Source organism: Staurois parvus, unplaced genomic scaffold (assembly GCF_062004578.1).
Source record: "Staurois parvus isolate SC_StPar_1 unplaced genomic scaffold, SC_StPar_1.0 ptg000306l, whole genome shotgun sequence".
Classification (NCBI taxonomy): Eukaryota; Metazoa; Chordata; class Amphibia; order Anura; family Ranidae; genus Staurois; species Staurois parvus.
In genome coordinates, this window is record NW_028318102.1 from 7,840,283 (window position 1) to 7,859,719 (window position 19,437).

General features: G+C 43.7%; 1 protein-coding gene across 1 annotated transcript in view; it reads right to left on the reverse strand.

Moving 5' to 3' along the window:
- LRIT1 (leucine rich repeat, Ig-like and transmembrane domains 1) overlaps nt 1-19,437 on the reverse strand; it is an 87,139-nt gene that overhangs the window by 17,174 nt on the left and 50,528 nt on the right. The window contains exon 3 of the mRNA XM_089683350.1: nt 5,155-5,460. Within this exon, the coding sequence (XP_089539476.1) occupies nt 5,155-5,460 (306 nt within the window). The remainder of the gene's footprint in view (nt 1-5,154; nt 5,461-19,437) is intronic.

Consider the following 19,437-nt stretch of genomic DNA (forward strand, 5'->3'; position numbering starts at 1 on the left):
AGCATATCATCGTCAGCATACATGCATAATTTGAACTGAGAAACCAAAAGTGGGTATCCCAAAATATTAGGATGTGACCTTATGGCAATGTCCAGGGGCTCTAGAATTAATACAAACAGTAGGGGTGAAAGTGGGCAACCCTGGCGGTTGCCCCTATCCATAATGAACTAATTAGAATTACAGCCAGGCAGTCTAATCCTTGTTTGAAGGGAGATATAAAAATGCTTGTACACCTGAGATAAATTCATTATGAAATCCAATAAGCTGTAAAAGCAAAAACAGAAAAGGCCAAAGGACACTGTCAAAGGCCTTATTAATGTCTAGACTTAGTAATAAGACTCCTTTGGAATGCAAATTAGCATCTTTTATGACAGTTAGAGTAAGTCGTATATTATCCGTAATGAGCCTATTTGGAATCAACCCCAATTGGTCAGGCAAAACTAAGGAAGAGATTATAGGGCCAGTCTATCTGCCAAAATACAACTAAAAATCTTAAAATCATTATTTATAACAGAGACGGGTCTATAATTTTGCGGTAAAAGGTGATCTTTTAAGGGCTTGGACAACAAAGACATGTTAGCCAAGAGCATCTCATTAGGGAACCTATCCCCCTGTAAAACCTCATTAAACATCGCAACCAAATACAGGACAAGAAGAGGGGCAAAGTGTTTATAGCAGCTGGCTGAGAACCCATCTGGACCTTGGGCCCTGGACCATTTCAATGTATTAAATTACCCTAAGGACTTCCTCAAGCGTTCATGGGGCATTAAGAGCTGAGGCCTAAGAAGGAGTGAGAAAGGGGAGAGGTATAGAATCAAATAATGATTCAGCCGCAGGAGGAGTGACCGTATGGGGGGAACTAACAGAGACGAATAGAAATCTTTAAAAATATCCAAAACCTCATGGGGCAATGAGGAGATAGTACCTTTTTAATTACATAACTTGTATACATGAAGGGGATGAATTGATTGATCATGTTTGCATGCAAACATAGTAGAGGCCGAATTACTATGTACTTAAAAGGACGCCTTAGACCAACACAGGACGGGTTACCGATATGAGTTCTATTATGAATTTCCAGCTCACTAGTAAGCGTCTGAATCTGCCACCAATGTGCTCTATTTCTAGTAGCCACCTTAGAAATAGGGCGGCTGAGAAGAAGCACCTTGTGCGCCACCCACAGCATAGCCGAAGAAGTGTCAGAAGCGTTATTTAGCTGACAATACTCCTGAATCGACATAGCTACTTCCTGACGAGAGTCGGGGTCTGTGTGCATAGAATCACTCAGATGCCAGAAGTAAGGGGTATCCGTTAGGCCTATAAAACTGATGGACAATGATACATTATGATCAGACCAAGAACACAGATGAATACCAGCATTCGTGGAGTTGGCCAGGATAATCAGAGAGCAAAAAATATAATCAAATCTAATATAGGAATCGTGAGGGTGGGAATAAAAAGTATAGTCCTTAGCCCCAACATTATGCATCCTCCAAGAATGCATCAATTGGAACAAATCTAGGCATTTGGTAAGGGATTTCGGGAAAGCTGGGGAGAGGATGAAGAGGTACTCATCTATCAACAGATTGGCTACCAGATTAAAGTCGACGCCCACCAACAAATGGAAGGGCAGATACTTGTCAAGAATGTTGAAAAAGTTTGAAAAAAGGTTGCCTGAGCCGAATTCGGGGCATAAACGTTAACTATCATAAGTTTACTACCCAAGAGGGTGCCCTTGATAATAATGAACCTACTCTCCAGATCTTGGGAAACCTGCTGAACTTCTAAAGGAAAAGAATTGTGGAGGAAGATTACCACCCCCTTTCGTTTAGAGGAGTGCAATGTGTATAATATGCCTGTTTATATGATTTACAGTATGAAAGAATGTTAGGGCGTTTATCTACTGCAAAATGAGTCTCCTGTAAGAAAAGATTTTTCGCCCCTAGCCATTTGTACTGAAGGAATGCTGTCCTGCGTTTATGTGGTGAATGAAAACCCTGGACATTATGGGAGAGGCAATGGATCACCATTCTTGAAAAAATATAAAAAATCCCATGATAACATTATTATACCAGGAATCATTAAGAAGGGATAAGTCAACCTGGGGGGTAGTAGAAAACCTAGCCCTGTACCCAAAGAAGTTAAATCTAACCTTCACGTTATTTTGCAATACACAAATCACACAGTCATAGTAAGGAGACCAATTACACCATGTATTACAATAGTCGTGTACCAAAAAAGAAAAAGAAATAGAGAAGCGAGGCCAAAGAAGCCCCTATAACTACAGTAATAGAAACAAACCATGGATCAGGTAGACAATTCGCCCCACCTGAAAAGACAGAAAACCATATCCTCCAAATGACCCAAACCCGACAGCCAACAAACATGGAGATCAGAGTAACAACTCCACAAAACGACAATATCTCTGCTGACCCTGCGTGGCAACAAGATGGGGTAGCATGGCACCAGCCTCCATGGATCCAGCCTGCAAGCAAAAAATTAAAGACATTCGACTAATAAAGGTCAAATTCTGGACTTCAAGGGATAGAAGGAGTCAGCCCAAACATGACAGACTCCACCAGAAATAAAATACCAAGGACCTGTCCCACATAATAATCAGATGCGAGCCGGAAGAGCAGGTAGATAAGTTCACTGTCAGCCCGCCTCATGTCGAACCCTCCTCCTGTCACAACATGGGGATGGAGTGTTCCAAATAGGAGATATCCAAGGGGTTGAGGGTGGGCCCAGCTTCACCAATATTTCCTGACCTTCCAAAAGATTAGTGGCCAAGTACAAGCTTCCATTGTGGGGGATGATCAACTTAAAGGGAAAACCCCATTTATAGCAAATACGAGCCAAAGAGAGGGCCTCAGTGATCTCCCATCTTACGTCGCTTCTCCAAAGTGGCTTGGGAGACATCTGGGAACATTTAGAGAGGTGAACCCTCCAGGGATATCGCCGGGGTGTTACGAGCAGCCCTAAGAATGTCCTCCTTAACCAGGAAATCTTTCATGCACAGGACTACGTCACAAGGGGGTACGTCTGCAGTAGGTTTGGGACGTAATGCTCTATGTATCCGATCACAAGCAAAAGCTTTAGAGTCCTGATCTGAGAGAAGGCATTTGAACAACTTAAGCATGGCCTGGGAAAGATCAGGAACCCCACTGACGTGAAGATTATTCCTGCAATTACGGTTCAAATCCTCCACTTGCCTGTAATTGACTAAAGGCAGAATGCAAAAGTTTGTGATCTCTGAAAAGTTCACCATGGGCCAAACTGAGTTCATCATGTTTAGTTTTTAAGCGATCTGATCTGACCCCAAGTGCAGCTACCTCCTGGAAAAGGACATTAGTGCTCTTATGAAGCTCTGATAGAAAGCTATGTACACTAAATTAGCCGCTAAGTTTCAAAGTCCCCTTTTGTAAGCTGCTGAGAGTACTCATGGTCCTGTGCAGAAGGCAAGGCTGCTGTGTCCTGTGAGAAATGTGGAAGGGATGCACTGCTGGCACCATCTTGGGACATGCTGCACGGCTCCTGAATCCTCAGTAGATAGTAAGGGACTTTTGAGCTATCCCCTTACCTTTTTTCTTAGTGGACAGCATACACCAGGTGAGGGTGTTAGGCTTGCTGGTATGAGAATCGGGTGGTAGACCAACCCTGGAAAGCAGGCAATAGCAGAGGTGGAAGCGGAGCTCCTACAACATGCGGCTGTACTCTGGGAAGCAGCGCATGGGCCCCCCATAATCAAGATTAAAAGAAAGAAATGCTTGAAATGTATCACTCTGTGTGTAATGACTCTATATAATAGAAGAGCTTAACTTTTTTAATTGAAATACTGAAATAATTAAACTTTTTGATAATCTAATTTATTGAAATGCACCTGTACATACTGACCTATATTTCAAATGTATGATAGTCATATTTAGCTTAAAACGAGCCAACTAGAAATCACAATACCCTATAGCAAAAATTGTAATGAGCCCTCAACAGAAAAAAAAAAAAAAAACACATTTGTATAAAACCAAAATTACTGTGACAGGTGACAAAGGACATGAGGTGGCTAGATTATCGTTCACATTATATGATTGCCTACAGTCAGTACATCCTTATTACTGTAATGTGCTATGGCCAAGAATATGTACAGTACAACCCAGGTCACAGAGTGAAAGGATCAGGAGTGAGCAATTAAAAACCCAGAACAGAGTGCAGGGGACAGTGACAGAGTTCCATAGCTGGCTGTATGTAAAGTGCAGCTTCCCAGATTAGCTGATCACTGCTGTCACTTGTAAACAAACGGTAAAGATGAAGGCTTCCAACCTCACTTTGTCTGTCAGGCTCTCACTGGTGACTTTGGCTAATATAGAAGAAGCGAGTTGTGAAAGCATTCTTCGTCTAGCTCTTGCTTACAAGTGACAGCAGATGTCAGCTGAGCTGTCACTGCTTCTGCAGGTCCATAATGACTGAGGTCTGGATGAAGATTTAAACCCACAGCTCCTGATCCATGGACTCCTGCCCAAGGCCCACCCGGGGCCAAGCTCCATAGCAGCCATGTGGGCCGCTAGGGCAGCAGTTCCACCGCTGCTCTAACTTCATGTAAATTTAATCTCTATTCCATTTCTGCTTCAGCAGCAGAAAAAAAAATCTAATGCCAGACATTCCTCAGCTGCATGCAGGTACTCTACTTTCCACAAAAAAAAAACAATACGGTCCTAAAAAAGGCCTTAGAAACAAAAAAAATATAACAATTGAAAACCCAACTGCAGACTTACAAGCAGCATGTATGTATATATAATTTTTTTTTTTTTTTACAAAATGGCTGGTAGTCCGTGATAATACAGACAACTGCTTTCTGTGAGTCCAGGGCATCCTAAGCCCACTCTCTGAGGGGTCATTACACTATAATGATGTAGCCGCTCTCTATATTATTACATTGTGAGGCCCATGATGATGCCTTGCACTCATAGCAGGTCCTCGGTGGTGGAAAAGAAGAACTCGAGGTAATAACTCTGGATTGAAGGTGTGTATTGCAGCCTCAGATGCCTTTTTTCTGTACATGGACATTTTTTTTTTATTAAAAAAAGAAAAAACAGGCTTGAGCTTTACCCTGAATGTTAAGGGACGCTAAATGTATTCAACTGTACAAACAAATCCTACCTGATCCATTAATTTGATTCCCATCAGCTCTTCTCCAACTCAGTTCAGGTATTGGGATTCCCATTGTACCACACCGTAGGAGAACAGTACTTCCAATGACTGTCTTGAGTTTGGCCACAGAAGTGTGAATTACGGGACTTTGACACTTGCGCAGTTCCACTTGACTAAATTGCACGCCTGCAAGGCTGCGAGGTGAAGAACACTTCAGGCGTGGTTCTATAAATGCCACAGCTGGGGATGGGAAGTTGAGGAAATGAACCATTTCATAAAGACTGCAGTCGCACAACCAAGGATTATCTTGCAAACCTGTAACGTTTTAGAAAATAAGTTAAAAGAATTATGGTTTGTTGAAGTTTGTACAATGACAACAGTACTTTAACCCTTTTGTGACCATTGACACTTAAATGCCCAGGCCAAATTAAGCAACATCAACGTATGTTAGTTAGCGTAACAATCACTCAATGACTAATGTGTAGACCCAAATAATTTACATATTTTTTTAAAGGACATTTATTTTTCACACAGTTTTAAGAAACACGGCTCTGTTTCTTCTACATGCTGAAAAATCAGCAAAAATGTACAAAAACATTTTATTTAGTATTAAGTAATTTTCACAGACACGTACACTAATAAGTAGATTGCTCTGTAGATCCCCCTACAACCTGAAGATGGCAAGGTTCATCTACAAGCTGGAGGCCTAGTTTCTCAAAGAAACCTCAAGCCTCAACTCCCTGTTGCATAAATGTGAATGAAATGAGTAAAAGATGGTTTCTGCTCCTGTTCTTCACTTGTAGATAAGTCCTCTGACACATTTTGCCCTTCTCTGGGCTAAAAAGTCATCTTTTACTTATTTCATTCACATGGAACAGGTAGTTGGTGTCTGTGTGCAGACGGCCACCATTTTTTTTGATAGTAACTGTGTAGTTACATACTGTAGTTGGTAAGGTTGTAGAAAGACACAAATCCATCCAGTTCAACATGCGATAGCATGCATGCTTGAGGCTACTTCTTGAGGCTTCTTTGAAAAAATAGGACTTCAGCCTGCAGATGAATCTTGCCATCTTCAACACATCGTACTGGAAAACGTTAATATACAGATTAGAAATGGGAAGGCGTTAACTTAAAAGAACATAAATTGCACACTCAGAATATTCTGTAGCTGTACAAATCTCCCATGATATGTCTCCTTTTGTTACCTATTTGAGATTAGTGTTGGGCATGATGTTCAAGTCGAACATCAGCCATTTGTGTGTTTGGCAAACACACAAATGGTAAGGGCGTTCGCCGGGGCATTTGCCCATTGCGCCCCACAATGCACTGCAGGTGCAATGCTTTGGCCAATCACAGTGCATGATAATGTCACAAGGGGCAGGGGTGATCCCACCCCTTGTGACATCATTACAGTATTTAAGAACTGTTATCTTGGTGCAACTGTCAGACAGCTTTTTTTCTTTTTTCGGGTCAGAGCTGGCATAGTAAATGACGTAGGATCTACTTTGGGGGGACATTTTTTTGTCATTTAAATTTTAATAAAGGATTTGTCAAAGATTGTCATTTTTTACACTACACTTTTTTTTTTAATGAGTAGCAGTAACATGTACCCCATACTCACTAACCTGGGGGAGAAGCCAGGATTTAGGGGGCTTCTAGATTCAGATAATCCCCCAGCCCGTAGACCCTCACAACCACCGGACCCCTGCCACAAAGCACTCCCCCATGTTGAGAACATGTGGCCTGGAATGGTTCGGGGAGGGGCACTCACTCATCCCCCTCACTTTCCTGACCAATTGGGCTGCATGTTCAGATAAGGGTCTGCTGTGGAATTTGGAGGGGAAAACCCCACGCCATTTATATTTTTAATTTTGGAATTGGGGTTCCTCTCAAAATCCATACCAGACTCAAAGGGCTTGGTATGGATTGGGGGGGAAACCACACACGTTTTTGATTTTAGTTTTTAAATTACCAGGCAATGCTGGCAGTTCATTTTACATTCAATTGATAACGGGAAACCCCGGTGACAGCTGAAACATGAAAGAATGTTTTCGCTACTAAAATACCACATGACTTATTAATATAACTTGTGCTGTATTTTAGTAGCTGTGCGGTCTCTTACCACATTCTCAGATGTGGTAAGATACCGCTTAGTAAATTGTCCCCTCTGTTCGGTTCACGGTCGAACACTCATGAAAGTGTGACAGGGAACGTCAAATAGGGGGGTGTTCAGCCCATCGCTATTCTAGAATTTGTGAAGTATTACTGTGTTATTATAACATCAAAAGAACAAAAAAAAGGATAATTATGTGTGTTTGCAATTTTTCAACATATTCTGTTGGTGGGATATGTATAACTATTTACATATCTGCAGTCATATTGATTAGCACAACAATCAATAAAAATCAGACCTATGTTCTAATTCTGCCCCAATGGACACATTTTTTTTCAAGCGGTCTGTACCTCTCTTGGTGAAATTTCCTCTCCCTTCTTAACACTCAAAAAATAGGAAGTAACGTTAAAACAAGAACAATGACTACAATAAAAACTTTAAAAAAATGTAAACCCTTTAACACTCAAATAATAAAAATAAACACTGATTCGCTTTGGGGTTTAATGTTATTCAAATGTATTAGGAAGACTATACATAATTTATAGCGGGGCAATGACATCTTCGTTTTAATGGAATTATGTGGGATTTATTTTTAATTTGGGTTAATTGCAGCTATTAGAATAAACCACTATGGATAAGTACAAGTCTCAGCAGTGCACCAAACACATACAGCCTGCCTCTTGGCATTTTAAGTAGCCAAAAATTCAATAGGCGAAACATTAAATTTCAATAACCGATTGGTAAAGCACATGAGAAAATAGTTTATTGCTAAGTAATTTTAATGTTGGCAATCAATACTGAATCTAGATATGCATTGTTTAGCTTAGACACATAATGGATAAGGTTTTACTGGCCAAGAGTATGAAGGGTAGGTCTATTCAAATATGTTATTTCCATTTTAAGTGCATGTCTGCAGATCTATCTAGCTGCTGAAACTATCATAAGGATTTTCATTCCTGTTGCTGGACTGGGATCCTGTGGAGGGTTTTTCGGCAACAAAATGTGTTCCCGGATATCCACAACAAGATGTTTAACAGCGTGAAGAGCCACTGCCTTCTTGACACCAACGTATTTGCCTCTGTAAGGAAATCTCAGTGAATCCCACACTCCTATAAAATTAATTTATTCTGCATCTGGAAGCCACAGATCAGAATAATTTATAACATCTCAGTCTTTATATATAAGATCTGTTTGTATTGTTTGATATTTATTTCACTTCTGTCTGAGGAATTCAGATCCTTTTGTTCACCATACAGTATATTTTAGGAGTGAAGATACTTATTACTAAACACTATATACAAACAACACTCCCAGTGACAACATGCAAAGCCTCCAAACTTGCAGAGACAACATGCAAAGCCTCCAAACTTGCAGAGATTGGGTTTACGAGTTCTTTTATTTAGACAGAGCAAGTATAAATCCATAGAATATACTGTACTGTAGGCACATTGAAAGAAATGTGTAGAAATGTAGAAAAAGAGCAGAAAATATAAAGCAATAAAAGCATGAAGATAAAATTGACAATTATAACAAAAATAATTACTTTGCACTGCAAACTATAAGCAGTCTAACATAAAAAAAAATTGCTGTCCTTTCCTAGTACAGACACACAGGGGAATTCCATAAAGTGCAAACAACACTCTTTGGGTGGTAAGGCCCTTTAAAACTGCCTTAAATATATGGGGCTCTGTTGATGTCAATCATGAACTAACATGTATACAAAATTAACCAAATCCTATTAAAAACATTGCGTTTTTTTGGGGCGCCCCCTTCCCCCAAAATATGAGATCCATTTTTTGCTTATTAGCGGTAATATTATCCACATTTTGAGATAGAATAGTTATAACTAGTTTTTCCTTACCTTCTTATTATATTCTATACATAAGACTTTGTTGGGGGAGTGGCTTGGATGTCACCCGAGATGGCTGCCTGACCTGCTTGCTCCGTCTCAGGGAGCACTGCTACTTGCAAGGGACACCTGCTACACCAAACCTGGGTAAATCAGAGCGCAACTCACCCACTCCACGTCCCCGCTCCCCCCGGGACGTGGGCACCCAACTTGTCCGTAACATACCCGAGCTGTTCTGGACACAGCCATGGGAGGCGGTGGCTTCCGCTCCATGTGCAGACCAGGCCGTAAGCCCGACATAGAGCCAGCCCAGAGCGTCTTCTACACTGAGAGAGAAAGGGACTACCCTCTCAGTGGATGACTTGAGAGAGGTGGCAGCGGACGACTTGAGAGAGGTGGTAGCGGACATTAAGGAGACTTTGTTGGCTGCCATCTCTGATCTTAAACTTAACATTCAAGCTGTGGCCATGCTGCTAGAGGAAGTGGAGGGGACTGCGGTCTGCCATGAAGCAGCGATACATGAGGTAAGGGGCACTGCAGAGGTTCATACAGCTCACATCCGTTACTTTCATAGACATTTAGAGGACTTAGATAATAGGGGCAGACGCAACAATCTGAGGATAAGAGGGGTCCCGGAAACGGTAGAACCAACCCAGCTACCACATGTGATTTTAGTGATTCTAAACGATCTTGGATCAGTCGCCAGATACACCAGTTGAAATGGAGCACCTACACAGAGCATTAGGTCACAGAAGTAGAGATACAGACCCTCCCAGGGATGTAATATGCTACATACAGGGGCGGTCTGACCATTTGGAAACTCGGGCACTGCCCGAGGGCCCGGGGTCAGTAGAGGGCCCCATGAGATGCCCCTGGTACCTTTTTCATAGGCTTTTTTGAGTTTGGGCAAGGACACGGGCCCCATAATCCCCTATTGCCCGGGGGGCCCCATGAGTTTTCAGTCCATCCCTGGCTACATAACCAGCTTTCACCTGAAAGAGGAGATTTTGCGGAGGGCACGGAACAGAGGCTGCATCACCTATCATGGAGCAGAGATAACATTATATCAAGACCTCTCACATATAACCCTGCAGCACAGAAAATATCTACGCCCCCTATTTAACCTTCTTCGTGCCAGAGGAATTCCCTACTGATGGAAGTTCCCATTTTGCCTTACTGCCACCCACCTCGGCTGCACAGCTTCACTTAAGGTTTGCGAATATTTTGCAATACTTTGGATGTCCCGGTGGTTCCAATGCCAGACTGGTACACCGGCCTGCGCCTACCATCTTTACCGGAGGAGGCACCTATAGAGATGCAAGTCCAATATAGACCCCCAACAGCCAGACGCCCCAGATCACAAAGGTCGGGCTCTCCGGCCCCAGCGAACCGACGCTCTCCTCATGAGGGCAGTCAACCAGCCTCTCCTGCTCACTGCAAAGCCAGACATGATTGAAAGAAAAAAATAATCCACACCCCTTACTCCACGGGACGTGGAGCTGACAATTACTTTTGATGGTTTGAGTGCGAGCTGACAATTTTTGGAGGGATGGGTGTTTTTGGTTTTTTTTTGTGTGTTGGGGTATGCATAGATGACCCCTTAGCCTCAGATGTTACCACACTGTTTACCCGTTCTTGACATCTTTATAGACTTTATACATTAGTATATGGTCAAAAGATTAGCAGTCACACCCAGGTCTCATCTGGCGGTACTAGACCACAATTGCACAGAACTCAGCACAAAAACCCTCTCTGGTAATCAGTTTTTTGGTTTCCTTCTACTGAATTATGCTTGCTACCTTACCGTTTTGACCTGAGAAGCCCATTGCTCCTTGTAGGAAACTTTAAAGTTGAGTCATATAATATTACTTATCATTACTATGCTATTGTGTATCTCTCATTTCAGATAATGTTTACTGTACTCATTCAATGCATTCTCTGGGGGTTCTTGAACATTTCTCAGGTTGTACCTGCCTACACTTTTTATATTACTGCATTACTGTATATTTATCTCTTTGGTTGCCTTGCGTTTGACAGTGTGATGGAGCTTTTTGTATCAATGCTGAACCCCATAACACTCAGCGGACTGGCGCACTGCTCCACACAGTCTACAGGTTTGTAGCACAAGTTGCAGAACTCCATTACTTAGGGGTAGTGCTTTGAATCCACCAGGTACCTGCTACCTCTATGTGGAAGTCTGAAGTAAACTACCATTCATGCACTGCTGCCAGTTATGCTGTTAAGTTTTTACACCGTTACTATGTGACAAAAGCTATGGGGTGTGGGGATTTTTTTTTTTTCCTCTCACAACTTTATCACAGTTTTTGTATGTCAGTGGACAAGCTCCATTAGGCCTATCCAGGTTGTAGTGCAATGCGATAGGTGGTTTGCATAGTAACAAGTAATTTAACCCCCTGGACACGGATATCAGATAGACCATAATAACAATCATTCATAGCTGTACTGATATATCAGTCACTAACAAAAAAATGTATCTCCACGTTAGGACAGTAGGTTTCTACGCTATATTGCATGGTTTACATGAGTAACATGTCTAGCAGGACTCCACTCATGATCCAGGCTTTGTATGACCTGATGGTGCTCCTGAACTAAAGTTTTGGCTTCACGTAGATGCTCCCCCAGATTTACTGCTTCGTTCTCTGACTATTTGCTAAAATACATGTGTAAATTGTGTAAGGGCCTTCCATTCAGTTGACCCCATCACTTAAGTAATGTCCCTTGTCATTAATAACGCTATGTTCCTCCCTCAGACGTACAACTACCAGAAGGCGTCCTGACACTTCTCCACACAGCCAGTTCTTGTGAACTGAGCGTCAGTTATCTGGAAGGTTCCCCCCATACGGGTAGGACAGCTGGGCTGCCAACCACCAGAAACTACCTCCCCCCCTTCTGGCAAATACCCCCAGCTGCCATCTTCTTGCTACCTGAGCCCCCAATCCCCTGTCCATAAGGACTGAGGGGGAGCCTGAACTAGGGGAAGGGGGGGGGGCTTAATATTTCCTACTACTTCCTTCCGCCCCTTTTTTCCCCCTTTTTTTTCTCTCTCTCCTATCCTTTTCTCTTGTCCTTTTCTCTTGTCCTTTTCTTAATTCTATAGTTTACTCTCTTCTCTCTGTTCTCTTTCCCCCCTTGCCTATCCGCTCTCACCCTTAATTACTACAGCTTTCTCCTCCTCCCTTTTCTCTTGGCCTCTCTCACTCCTCAGCTTAATTCACCCCGTTCCCTTTTCTCCTTGCATTTTATTCTGTAAGTGCATTTCTCTGGTCATTCCTTATCCCTCTCCAGGGGTGGACTGACAACTCATGGAGCCCTCGGGCAATAGGAAATCATGGGGCCCCTTTGTCCTTGCCCACACTCAAACTACACCCAAAAAGGTCTATGAAAGGTACCAGGGGCATCTCATGGGGCCCCCTACTGGCCCCGGGCCCTCGGGCAGTGCCCGGGTGCCCAAATGGTCAGTCCGCCCCTGTCCCTCTCCCTATACTTCTACAGACTACTTGCATTGCCACGTTGCTTGAACGTCACAACACATCTCAACTAGGTGAAATATCCTCTGCCTCACTTGTCAGTTAAGATGGCAATGATTAAAGTTGTCTCAATTAATGCTAAAGGTCTAAATCTTCCAAAGAAAATAACAAAACTTTTAATGCTCATGTCTGGCATGCAGGCAGATGTGATTTTCATCCAAGAAACACACTTCCACATGGATTGTATCCCTAAACTAACCACAAATACGGTCTACCATGCCACAAACCCTGAAGCCAAAACGAAAGGAGACTCCGTACTTATATCCAGACAGCTACCAATGCAAATTGACGATTCTCTTGCAGACGATGAGGGTAGATAAATTTTCATCAACAGTTCCCTGTGGGGAAGACCCTTGACCTTGGCAAATATTTATAGTCCTAATACAACCAGATAGGATTTTTTAGAAAGATCACCCGGGCCCTTGCTGCCTTCCGTTCAGGATTGCTGATACTGGGAGGTGACTTCAACCTAGCACTTAATCCCCTAGAGGATACCTCAACTCGTTCTACTTCCATACCTTTCCAAGCCCTTAAACGAATTAAACTTCTGTTACATGAGCATTTGCTGCATAACTCCTGCCGTACACTACGCCCTAATGTAAAGGACTATACCTTTTTCTCATCTCCATAAAAAAGACATTCTAGAATAGGTTATCTGCGTGTATCCCAAATTTCACAATGCTTGACGAATTGCTTTACTGACAATGACACACCAGAAACCACACCCCTCATACAATGGGAAGCGCACAAATACATACTGCGGGGAACCTTGTGGAGTATGGTGGCAACACATAAGAGAGAGTCTTGGACAGAAGGTGAGGTCACTGGAAGCAACTCATAAATGTACGCTAGCTTCAGCGACCCTAACGGAAGTACTCGACGCTCACTTGAGACTCCTTGAGGTATCGGGTCGAAAAACCAGACAAACATTTGTTCTCTCTCAGAAGCTCTTTTATGAGCAGGGCAATAAAAGTGGTAATCTCTTAGTGAAGGCACTCCAACGTAAACAGATGACACTTACAATAAGGCATATGCGCTCTCCTCAGGCACATTGGTCTCTTCCTCTAAAGAGATAACACACCAATTTGAAACATACTACTCAAACCTACACAACCTACCACCCACCCCATGCCCTGCGGCCCTCTGTGGATCCAGAGCTGATATTCTGGAAGATATCTTGAGCAACTATGGCCCCAGATTGCCGAGAACATGGCGCATAAACTGAACAAATTCAACACTGCAGTCAAACAATTAAAACCGGGAAAGAGTCCGGGACCTGATGGCTACACAACGTTTTACTACAAAAAATTCTCAAAGACCCTGGTGCAGCCTTTTCTGAAAGCCTTCAACTCTCTAGCACACCTGGGGGTAGACATGGCCTGTCTGTTGGAAGCCCACATAACAGTAATCCCCAAGCCGGGTAAAGACCCCTACCTCAGTAACCAACTATCGTCCCATTTCACTACTCAATGTGGACTTAAAAATCTATTCAAAAATTTTGCCAAATCGACTTCTAATGGTAATACACCCTCACATAACCAAAGACCAAGTAGGCTTCCTTCTGGGAAAGGAAGCTAGGGACAACACAATTAAGGCAATTAACATCCATCATTAGCTCACCACATCTAAAAAAACAAGGCTTTTTTCTCTCTCTTGATGCAGAAAAAGCGTTTGACAGGCTAGCTTTGGATTATCTACACTTGGTTCTCCAGAAGCTAGGCCTTGGAACCCGACTTATCAACTTCATCATGGCCCTATACGCTAAACCATCAGCTAGGGTTTGGGTGAATGGTGGACTACAAATGGAATTGTCTCCCGAAAATTGGACCAAATATTTCATACGGCACAGAGGTACGGTGAATGTCTCAGCACAGGAAACTATAAACTGCTATCTAAATGGTACAGAACACCACACAAGCTACACAAGATTAACCCGGGTCTACCAGACAAGTGTTGGAGATGCCACCAGGCGGTGGGCACTATCCTGCATGTGTGGTGGGAATGCCCCATGATCCAATCTTTCTGGTCGAATATACACACTATAATAGGACAAATTACTTCGGAGTTGCTAGATTTCTCGCCTACCCTGTACCTACTGCACTATTTGCCTACACTTAGACAGACTTACAATAAGTCTCTAGCAATGCACCTGGTGAATGCAGCAAGGGCTTGTATACCAGTACATTGGGGCTCATCACTGACTCCATCCCTTAAAGAATGGTTTAGATGAATAAACAGGATGGAGAAAATGGAGGAACTTATACATACGGCCAAAGAATCACCATCTAAATTTCTTCAAACCTGGATGCGTTGGATTAATTTCAAATCCACTGAGCTCTATCGTGATACTGTAGACTAAAAACAACACCTTCTATTAGCTTTTAGAACAACAGCATGAGCAACAACTCCTCTGATTACCATTATTGACTCTCTGACCGCACTCCCCGCTTTCTTCCACTGCTCTTCTCCTAAACAGGAGACTATTTTTGACCAACCCCATTCTCACGATATTCCATTTTCCCTGATACCTGATCCCTATTGGGACTGATACGGGGTGGGTTTGGTAATAGAGACCGAGATTGACCAACTCTCAGATGGCCAATACAGGACCTTCTGCCTTTCTCCCATACTTATTTCTTACTTCTTTCTCTGCTTTCATGTGCCCCCTTCCCCCCTTTATCCCTTACCCCCTCTCCCCAGCACTATGAAGGTGGATTGCCGTTAGATCGGACCAATAAAACCAATCAAGGGGGGCGCATGCGCGACCAGGGATGATGGTGGACGCTGCTTGCTGAGCTCCGCTCACCCCCGGCCAAATAGTGACTCACCCGCTCCGCTCCACGGCGATCCCGCCGCTTCGGGTGAGTCACATAGTCAAAGCACCCGGCACGGCATTAAGGGGAGGTGTCCATGGGGAAAATAGGGCGCTGGAAGCCCCCCTCCCCGCGCCCACAGGACCCACGGCCCTCGCCGCTTCGGCGGTTTCTCTCTAGGCCGCAATCCCCGGCCTCAAGTTGTGACAGGAGTCCGAGGAGCGATCCCGGACCCCCAGTGGCCGCAGAAGGTACTGCACCTTGCTCCAAATCAGAGCAACTGACAGCCTCTGCTCTGATTCCTCCTCATATGGAGGATTCTGACTCACAAGCCACAGAAGGAGGGGACATGGACCACCCTACACCAGGGTATCTTCCAGCCCCCAGCCAAAATTCTCAGCAGGCTACATCATCTGCACTCACAGTCTCCGCATTGGACGATAAGCTGCAGGTCTTTTTGCGCAACATTACCGCCTCTATTGCCGCTGAAGTTGGTAAATTGGCTATAGATCTGAGGGGAAATAACCCAAATTGGAGACCGCACGGATAAATTGGAAAACAAATTTGATGAATTGGTGCAATATGTTCATGTCCTTGAGGAAGATAACGCATATCTGAAACACTCCATGTCCCAGATGCAGCTCCAACAAGAGGACCTGGAAAACAGGGAACGGCGCCAAAATATCCGTATTCGCGGTATGTCCGAATCTATCACTGACGCACAACTACACCGCCACCTACTGTCCTTCACCGCAACTGCACCAAAGGTTCCAGAGACAGATTGGCGAATGGATGGGGCTCATCGCTCTCTGGGCCCTAAACCTGTTGAGGGCACCAGACCACGAGACGTTATAGTACGCTTACACTACTTTCAAAGTAAAGAAGCCTTACTATTAGCGGCTCGACAAACATCTTCTTTGGAATTCAAAGGTGACAGACTCCAGCTCTTCTGCGACCTTTCTCCGCTTACTCTTGCCAAACGGCGCGCTCTTAAGCCGATCACCACACACCTCCAGCAACACCGAGTCCTGTATCGTTGGGGGTTTCCCTTCAAGCTGGTTGTCTCTAAGGATAATACCCAAGCTGTTCTCCGGGATCTTCATGAGGCGGACTTTTTTCTGAAACAGCTGGGTCTTCCTCCTCTGTCGGATGATGTGTCCTCATTGCCTCCTACTCCTTCTCGTCCCTCCATCACTCCCAACAAGATCTGGACACCGGTCCGCAGAGATCGGAAGAGACTCTTGCGCACCCCGCAACGTCCACGTTCCTCTCGACCAGGAGATCCGCCTGCCTGATGATTCTCTGGGGTGATCATCTGTGGTGAATATGGTGTTGATCCCTCTCCCCTGCTCTATACATGGGTTCTATACCGGTTTTGTTCTCCTGACTGGCCAAACCCTTGCTGGGTGCTCTTTTTGCTTTTGTTTCTTCTGGCCGGGTTGGGTGACCCCCCTGTTGAGTCGGATGTCGTGCTGCCCCCGATTTTGTCTAGCCACTGGCCTAGACGACTTGGGCTTAGTTGACGTTCCCAAGTTTATATCCTTGTGGATATCTGTTTTTTATTATGTTTTTCTTTTTTTTGTGTTATCTGATTGTTTTATGATTTTTGTGTTTTATTCTTCTACATCGATGGTATTTCAATCATTTTTCATTCTACTACAAGTACTTCAATCGTTGTTATTTTATAATGGCTTTGAGGTTTTTGTCATACAATGTCAAGGGCCTTAACTCCATTCAAAAACGGTGGATGGCTTTGAGGGAATTTCGATCCTCAGGAGCAGACATTATTTTTGTACAAGAGACCCATTTCAAATCAACTGGCTCTTTTCGTTTTGCCTCGAGATTTTTTTCCCAAGCTTATTCAGCCTTTGATCCCTCCGGGAAGGCCGGGGTGGCAATTTTGATTGGGTCACACTGCTCCCTTCGGGTTGTTTCCTCCAAGGTTGACCACCAGGGTCGCTTCATTATTTTGAACTGTATGCTTGGTGACACTCCCCTTGTTTTGTTGAATTTATACGCCTCAAATACGGGTCAATTGCAATTCCTTTCCCAAACACTCGCTAACCTAGATTCCATCTCCACTTCACAGGTGATTGTTGGAGGGGATTTCAATTTGATTTTTTCCCCCCATAAAGACAGGAAGTCCCTTTTTGAGTCCACCCCCTCGAAGCGGCAATGCTCCTCTTCAAAATCTTTTCGTAGATTGATAAGGGAACATCGTCTCTTTGACGCTTGGCGGATTAAACATCCCCTCCATAAACAATTCACTTTCTACTCCACCCCTCACCGTAGTTTCTCCCGCCTAGATCACTTTTTTATCTCTGCCCCACTGCTTCCGCTCCTGGTTTCTTCCGAAATCAATCCCATCACTTGGTCTGACCATGCCTCTCTGACTTTAAACCTTTTATTTCCTCCGGTCATTCTCAAACCATGTCATTGGCGCCTTAATGAGACTTTTCTTTCCACAGATCATCTTAGAGATGAGTTGTCCCAGGGACTTGACACCTATTTTGCCCACAATGTTGGCTCCGTAAGCTCTTCCTCAACTCTGTGGGAGGCCCACAAGGCAGTCTTTCGAGGACTCTGTATTTCTATGGGTTCTCGTTTAAAAAAGTCTCCTTTGCTGTTCATTCTTTGTCTGGAACCACTAGCTATCGCCATCAGGTCGAATCCAGATATTCGCGGGATACAATCCCATTCCCATGAGTACAAATTATCGTTGTTTGCTGATGACATCCTCCTTACACCTCCTTACCAATTTTGCATAAGACCCTGAAACAATTTGGGGCTATATCAGGCTACAAAGTCAACACGTCCAAAACTGAGGCACTCCCAATACATGTCCCACCTGTCGTTTTATCTTCACTTCAGGAAGCGTTTCCCTACCGGTGGTGCACCCATTCTTTAAAATATTTAGGTACTAATCTTACTTCCTCTTACCAATCCATATATGAAGCCAATTTCCCTCCACTATTTATAGCAATTTCTCGCTCTCTGAAACACTGGGATGCCCTGCCCATCTCTTTTCTCGGACGCATTAACGTATTAAAAATGACCGTGTTACCAAAACTCTTATATTTGTTTGCAACCCTCCCCATCCCCGTTCCTATGTCCAAACTGCACTCCCTTCAAAAATCTTTCTTGCATTTCATTTGGCATAACAAGCGGCACAGGATTGCACGTTCTGTTTTGCTCTCTCCGCGCACTAGGGGGGGATTGGGGGCGCCGGATATAATAACATACTATTATGCAACTCACCTTCGTTTTCTCTTGTCATGGTCTACCCATCATCCTCCCAACACTTGGACTGAGATCGAATCCTTGCAACTGTCCCCAACTCATCCATGCTCCCTCCTTTGGTCGACCTCAGCAGTGGATGTCTCATCCTTCCGCCACCTATTCCTTGGTCCCATGCACTTTTCTATGACTGTTTGGCAGAAATGTAAGGCTAAATTTTCACTGGCCTCTGACTGCTCCCCACTGACAAATATTCTCTATAATCCTAACCTTCCAGACAATATGGCCATATCCCGGATGTCCCTCTGGTAGTAGCTGACCTTTTTCAACTGCGTCACTTGATTCACCCGGTGACTCGTAAGTTATGCTCATTCGCGGATCTTCAGAAAAAAGCTCTTTTACCTCCCCGACATTTTTATATTTACCTTCAAATACGCCATTTTTTTTCTACCTTATCACCCTTATTGATTCTGGGGAAGCCTACTCCCTTCGAACGTTTATGTATGCAGGGTCCCCATCAAAGGGGTATTATCTCTAATATTCATAAGCTTCTTATGGTTGCCCCCCCTTTAGCCAATGACACTCACCTCTACATGCGTAGGTGGTCTCAATTTGTACAATGTGATATTGATTTATTAACGTGGAAGAAAATTTGGGAAAATGCATCTAGATCTTCTGTCTGTGTGGTTTTTAAGGAAAATATATACAAGATCATGATGTTATGGTACAAAA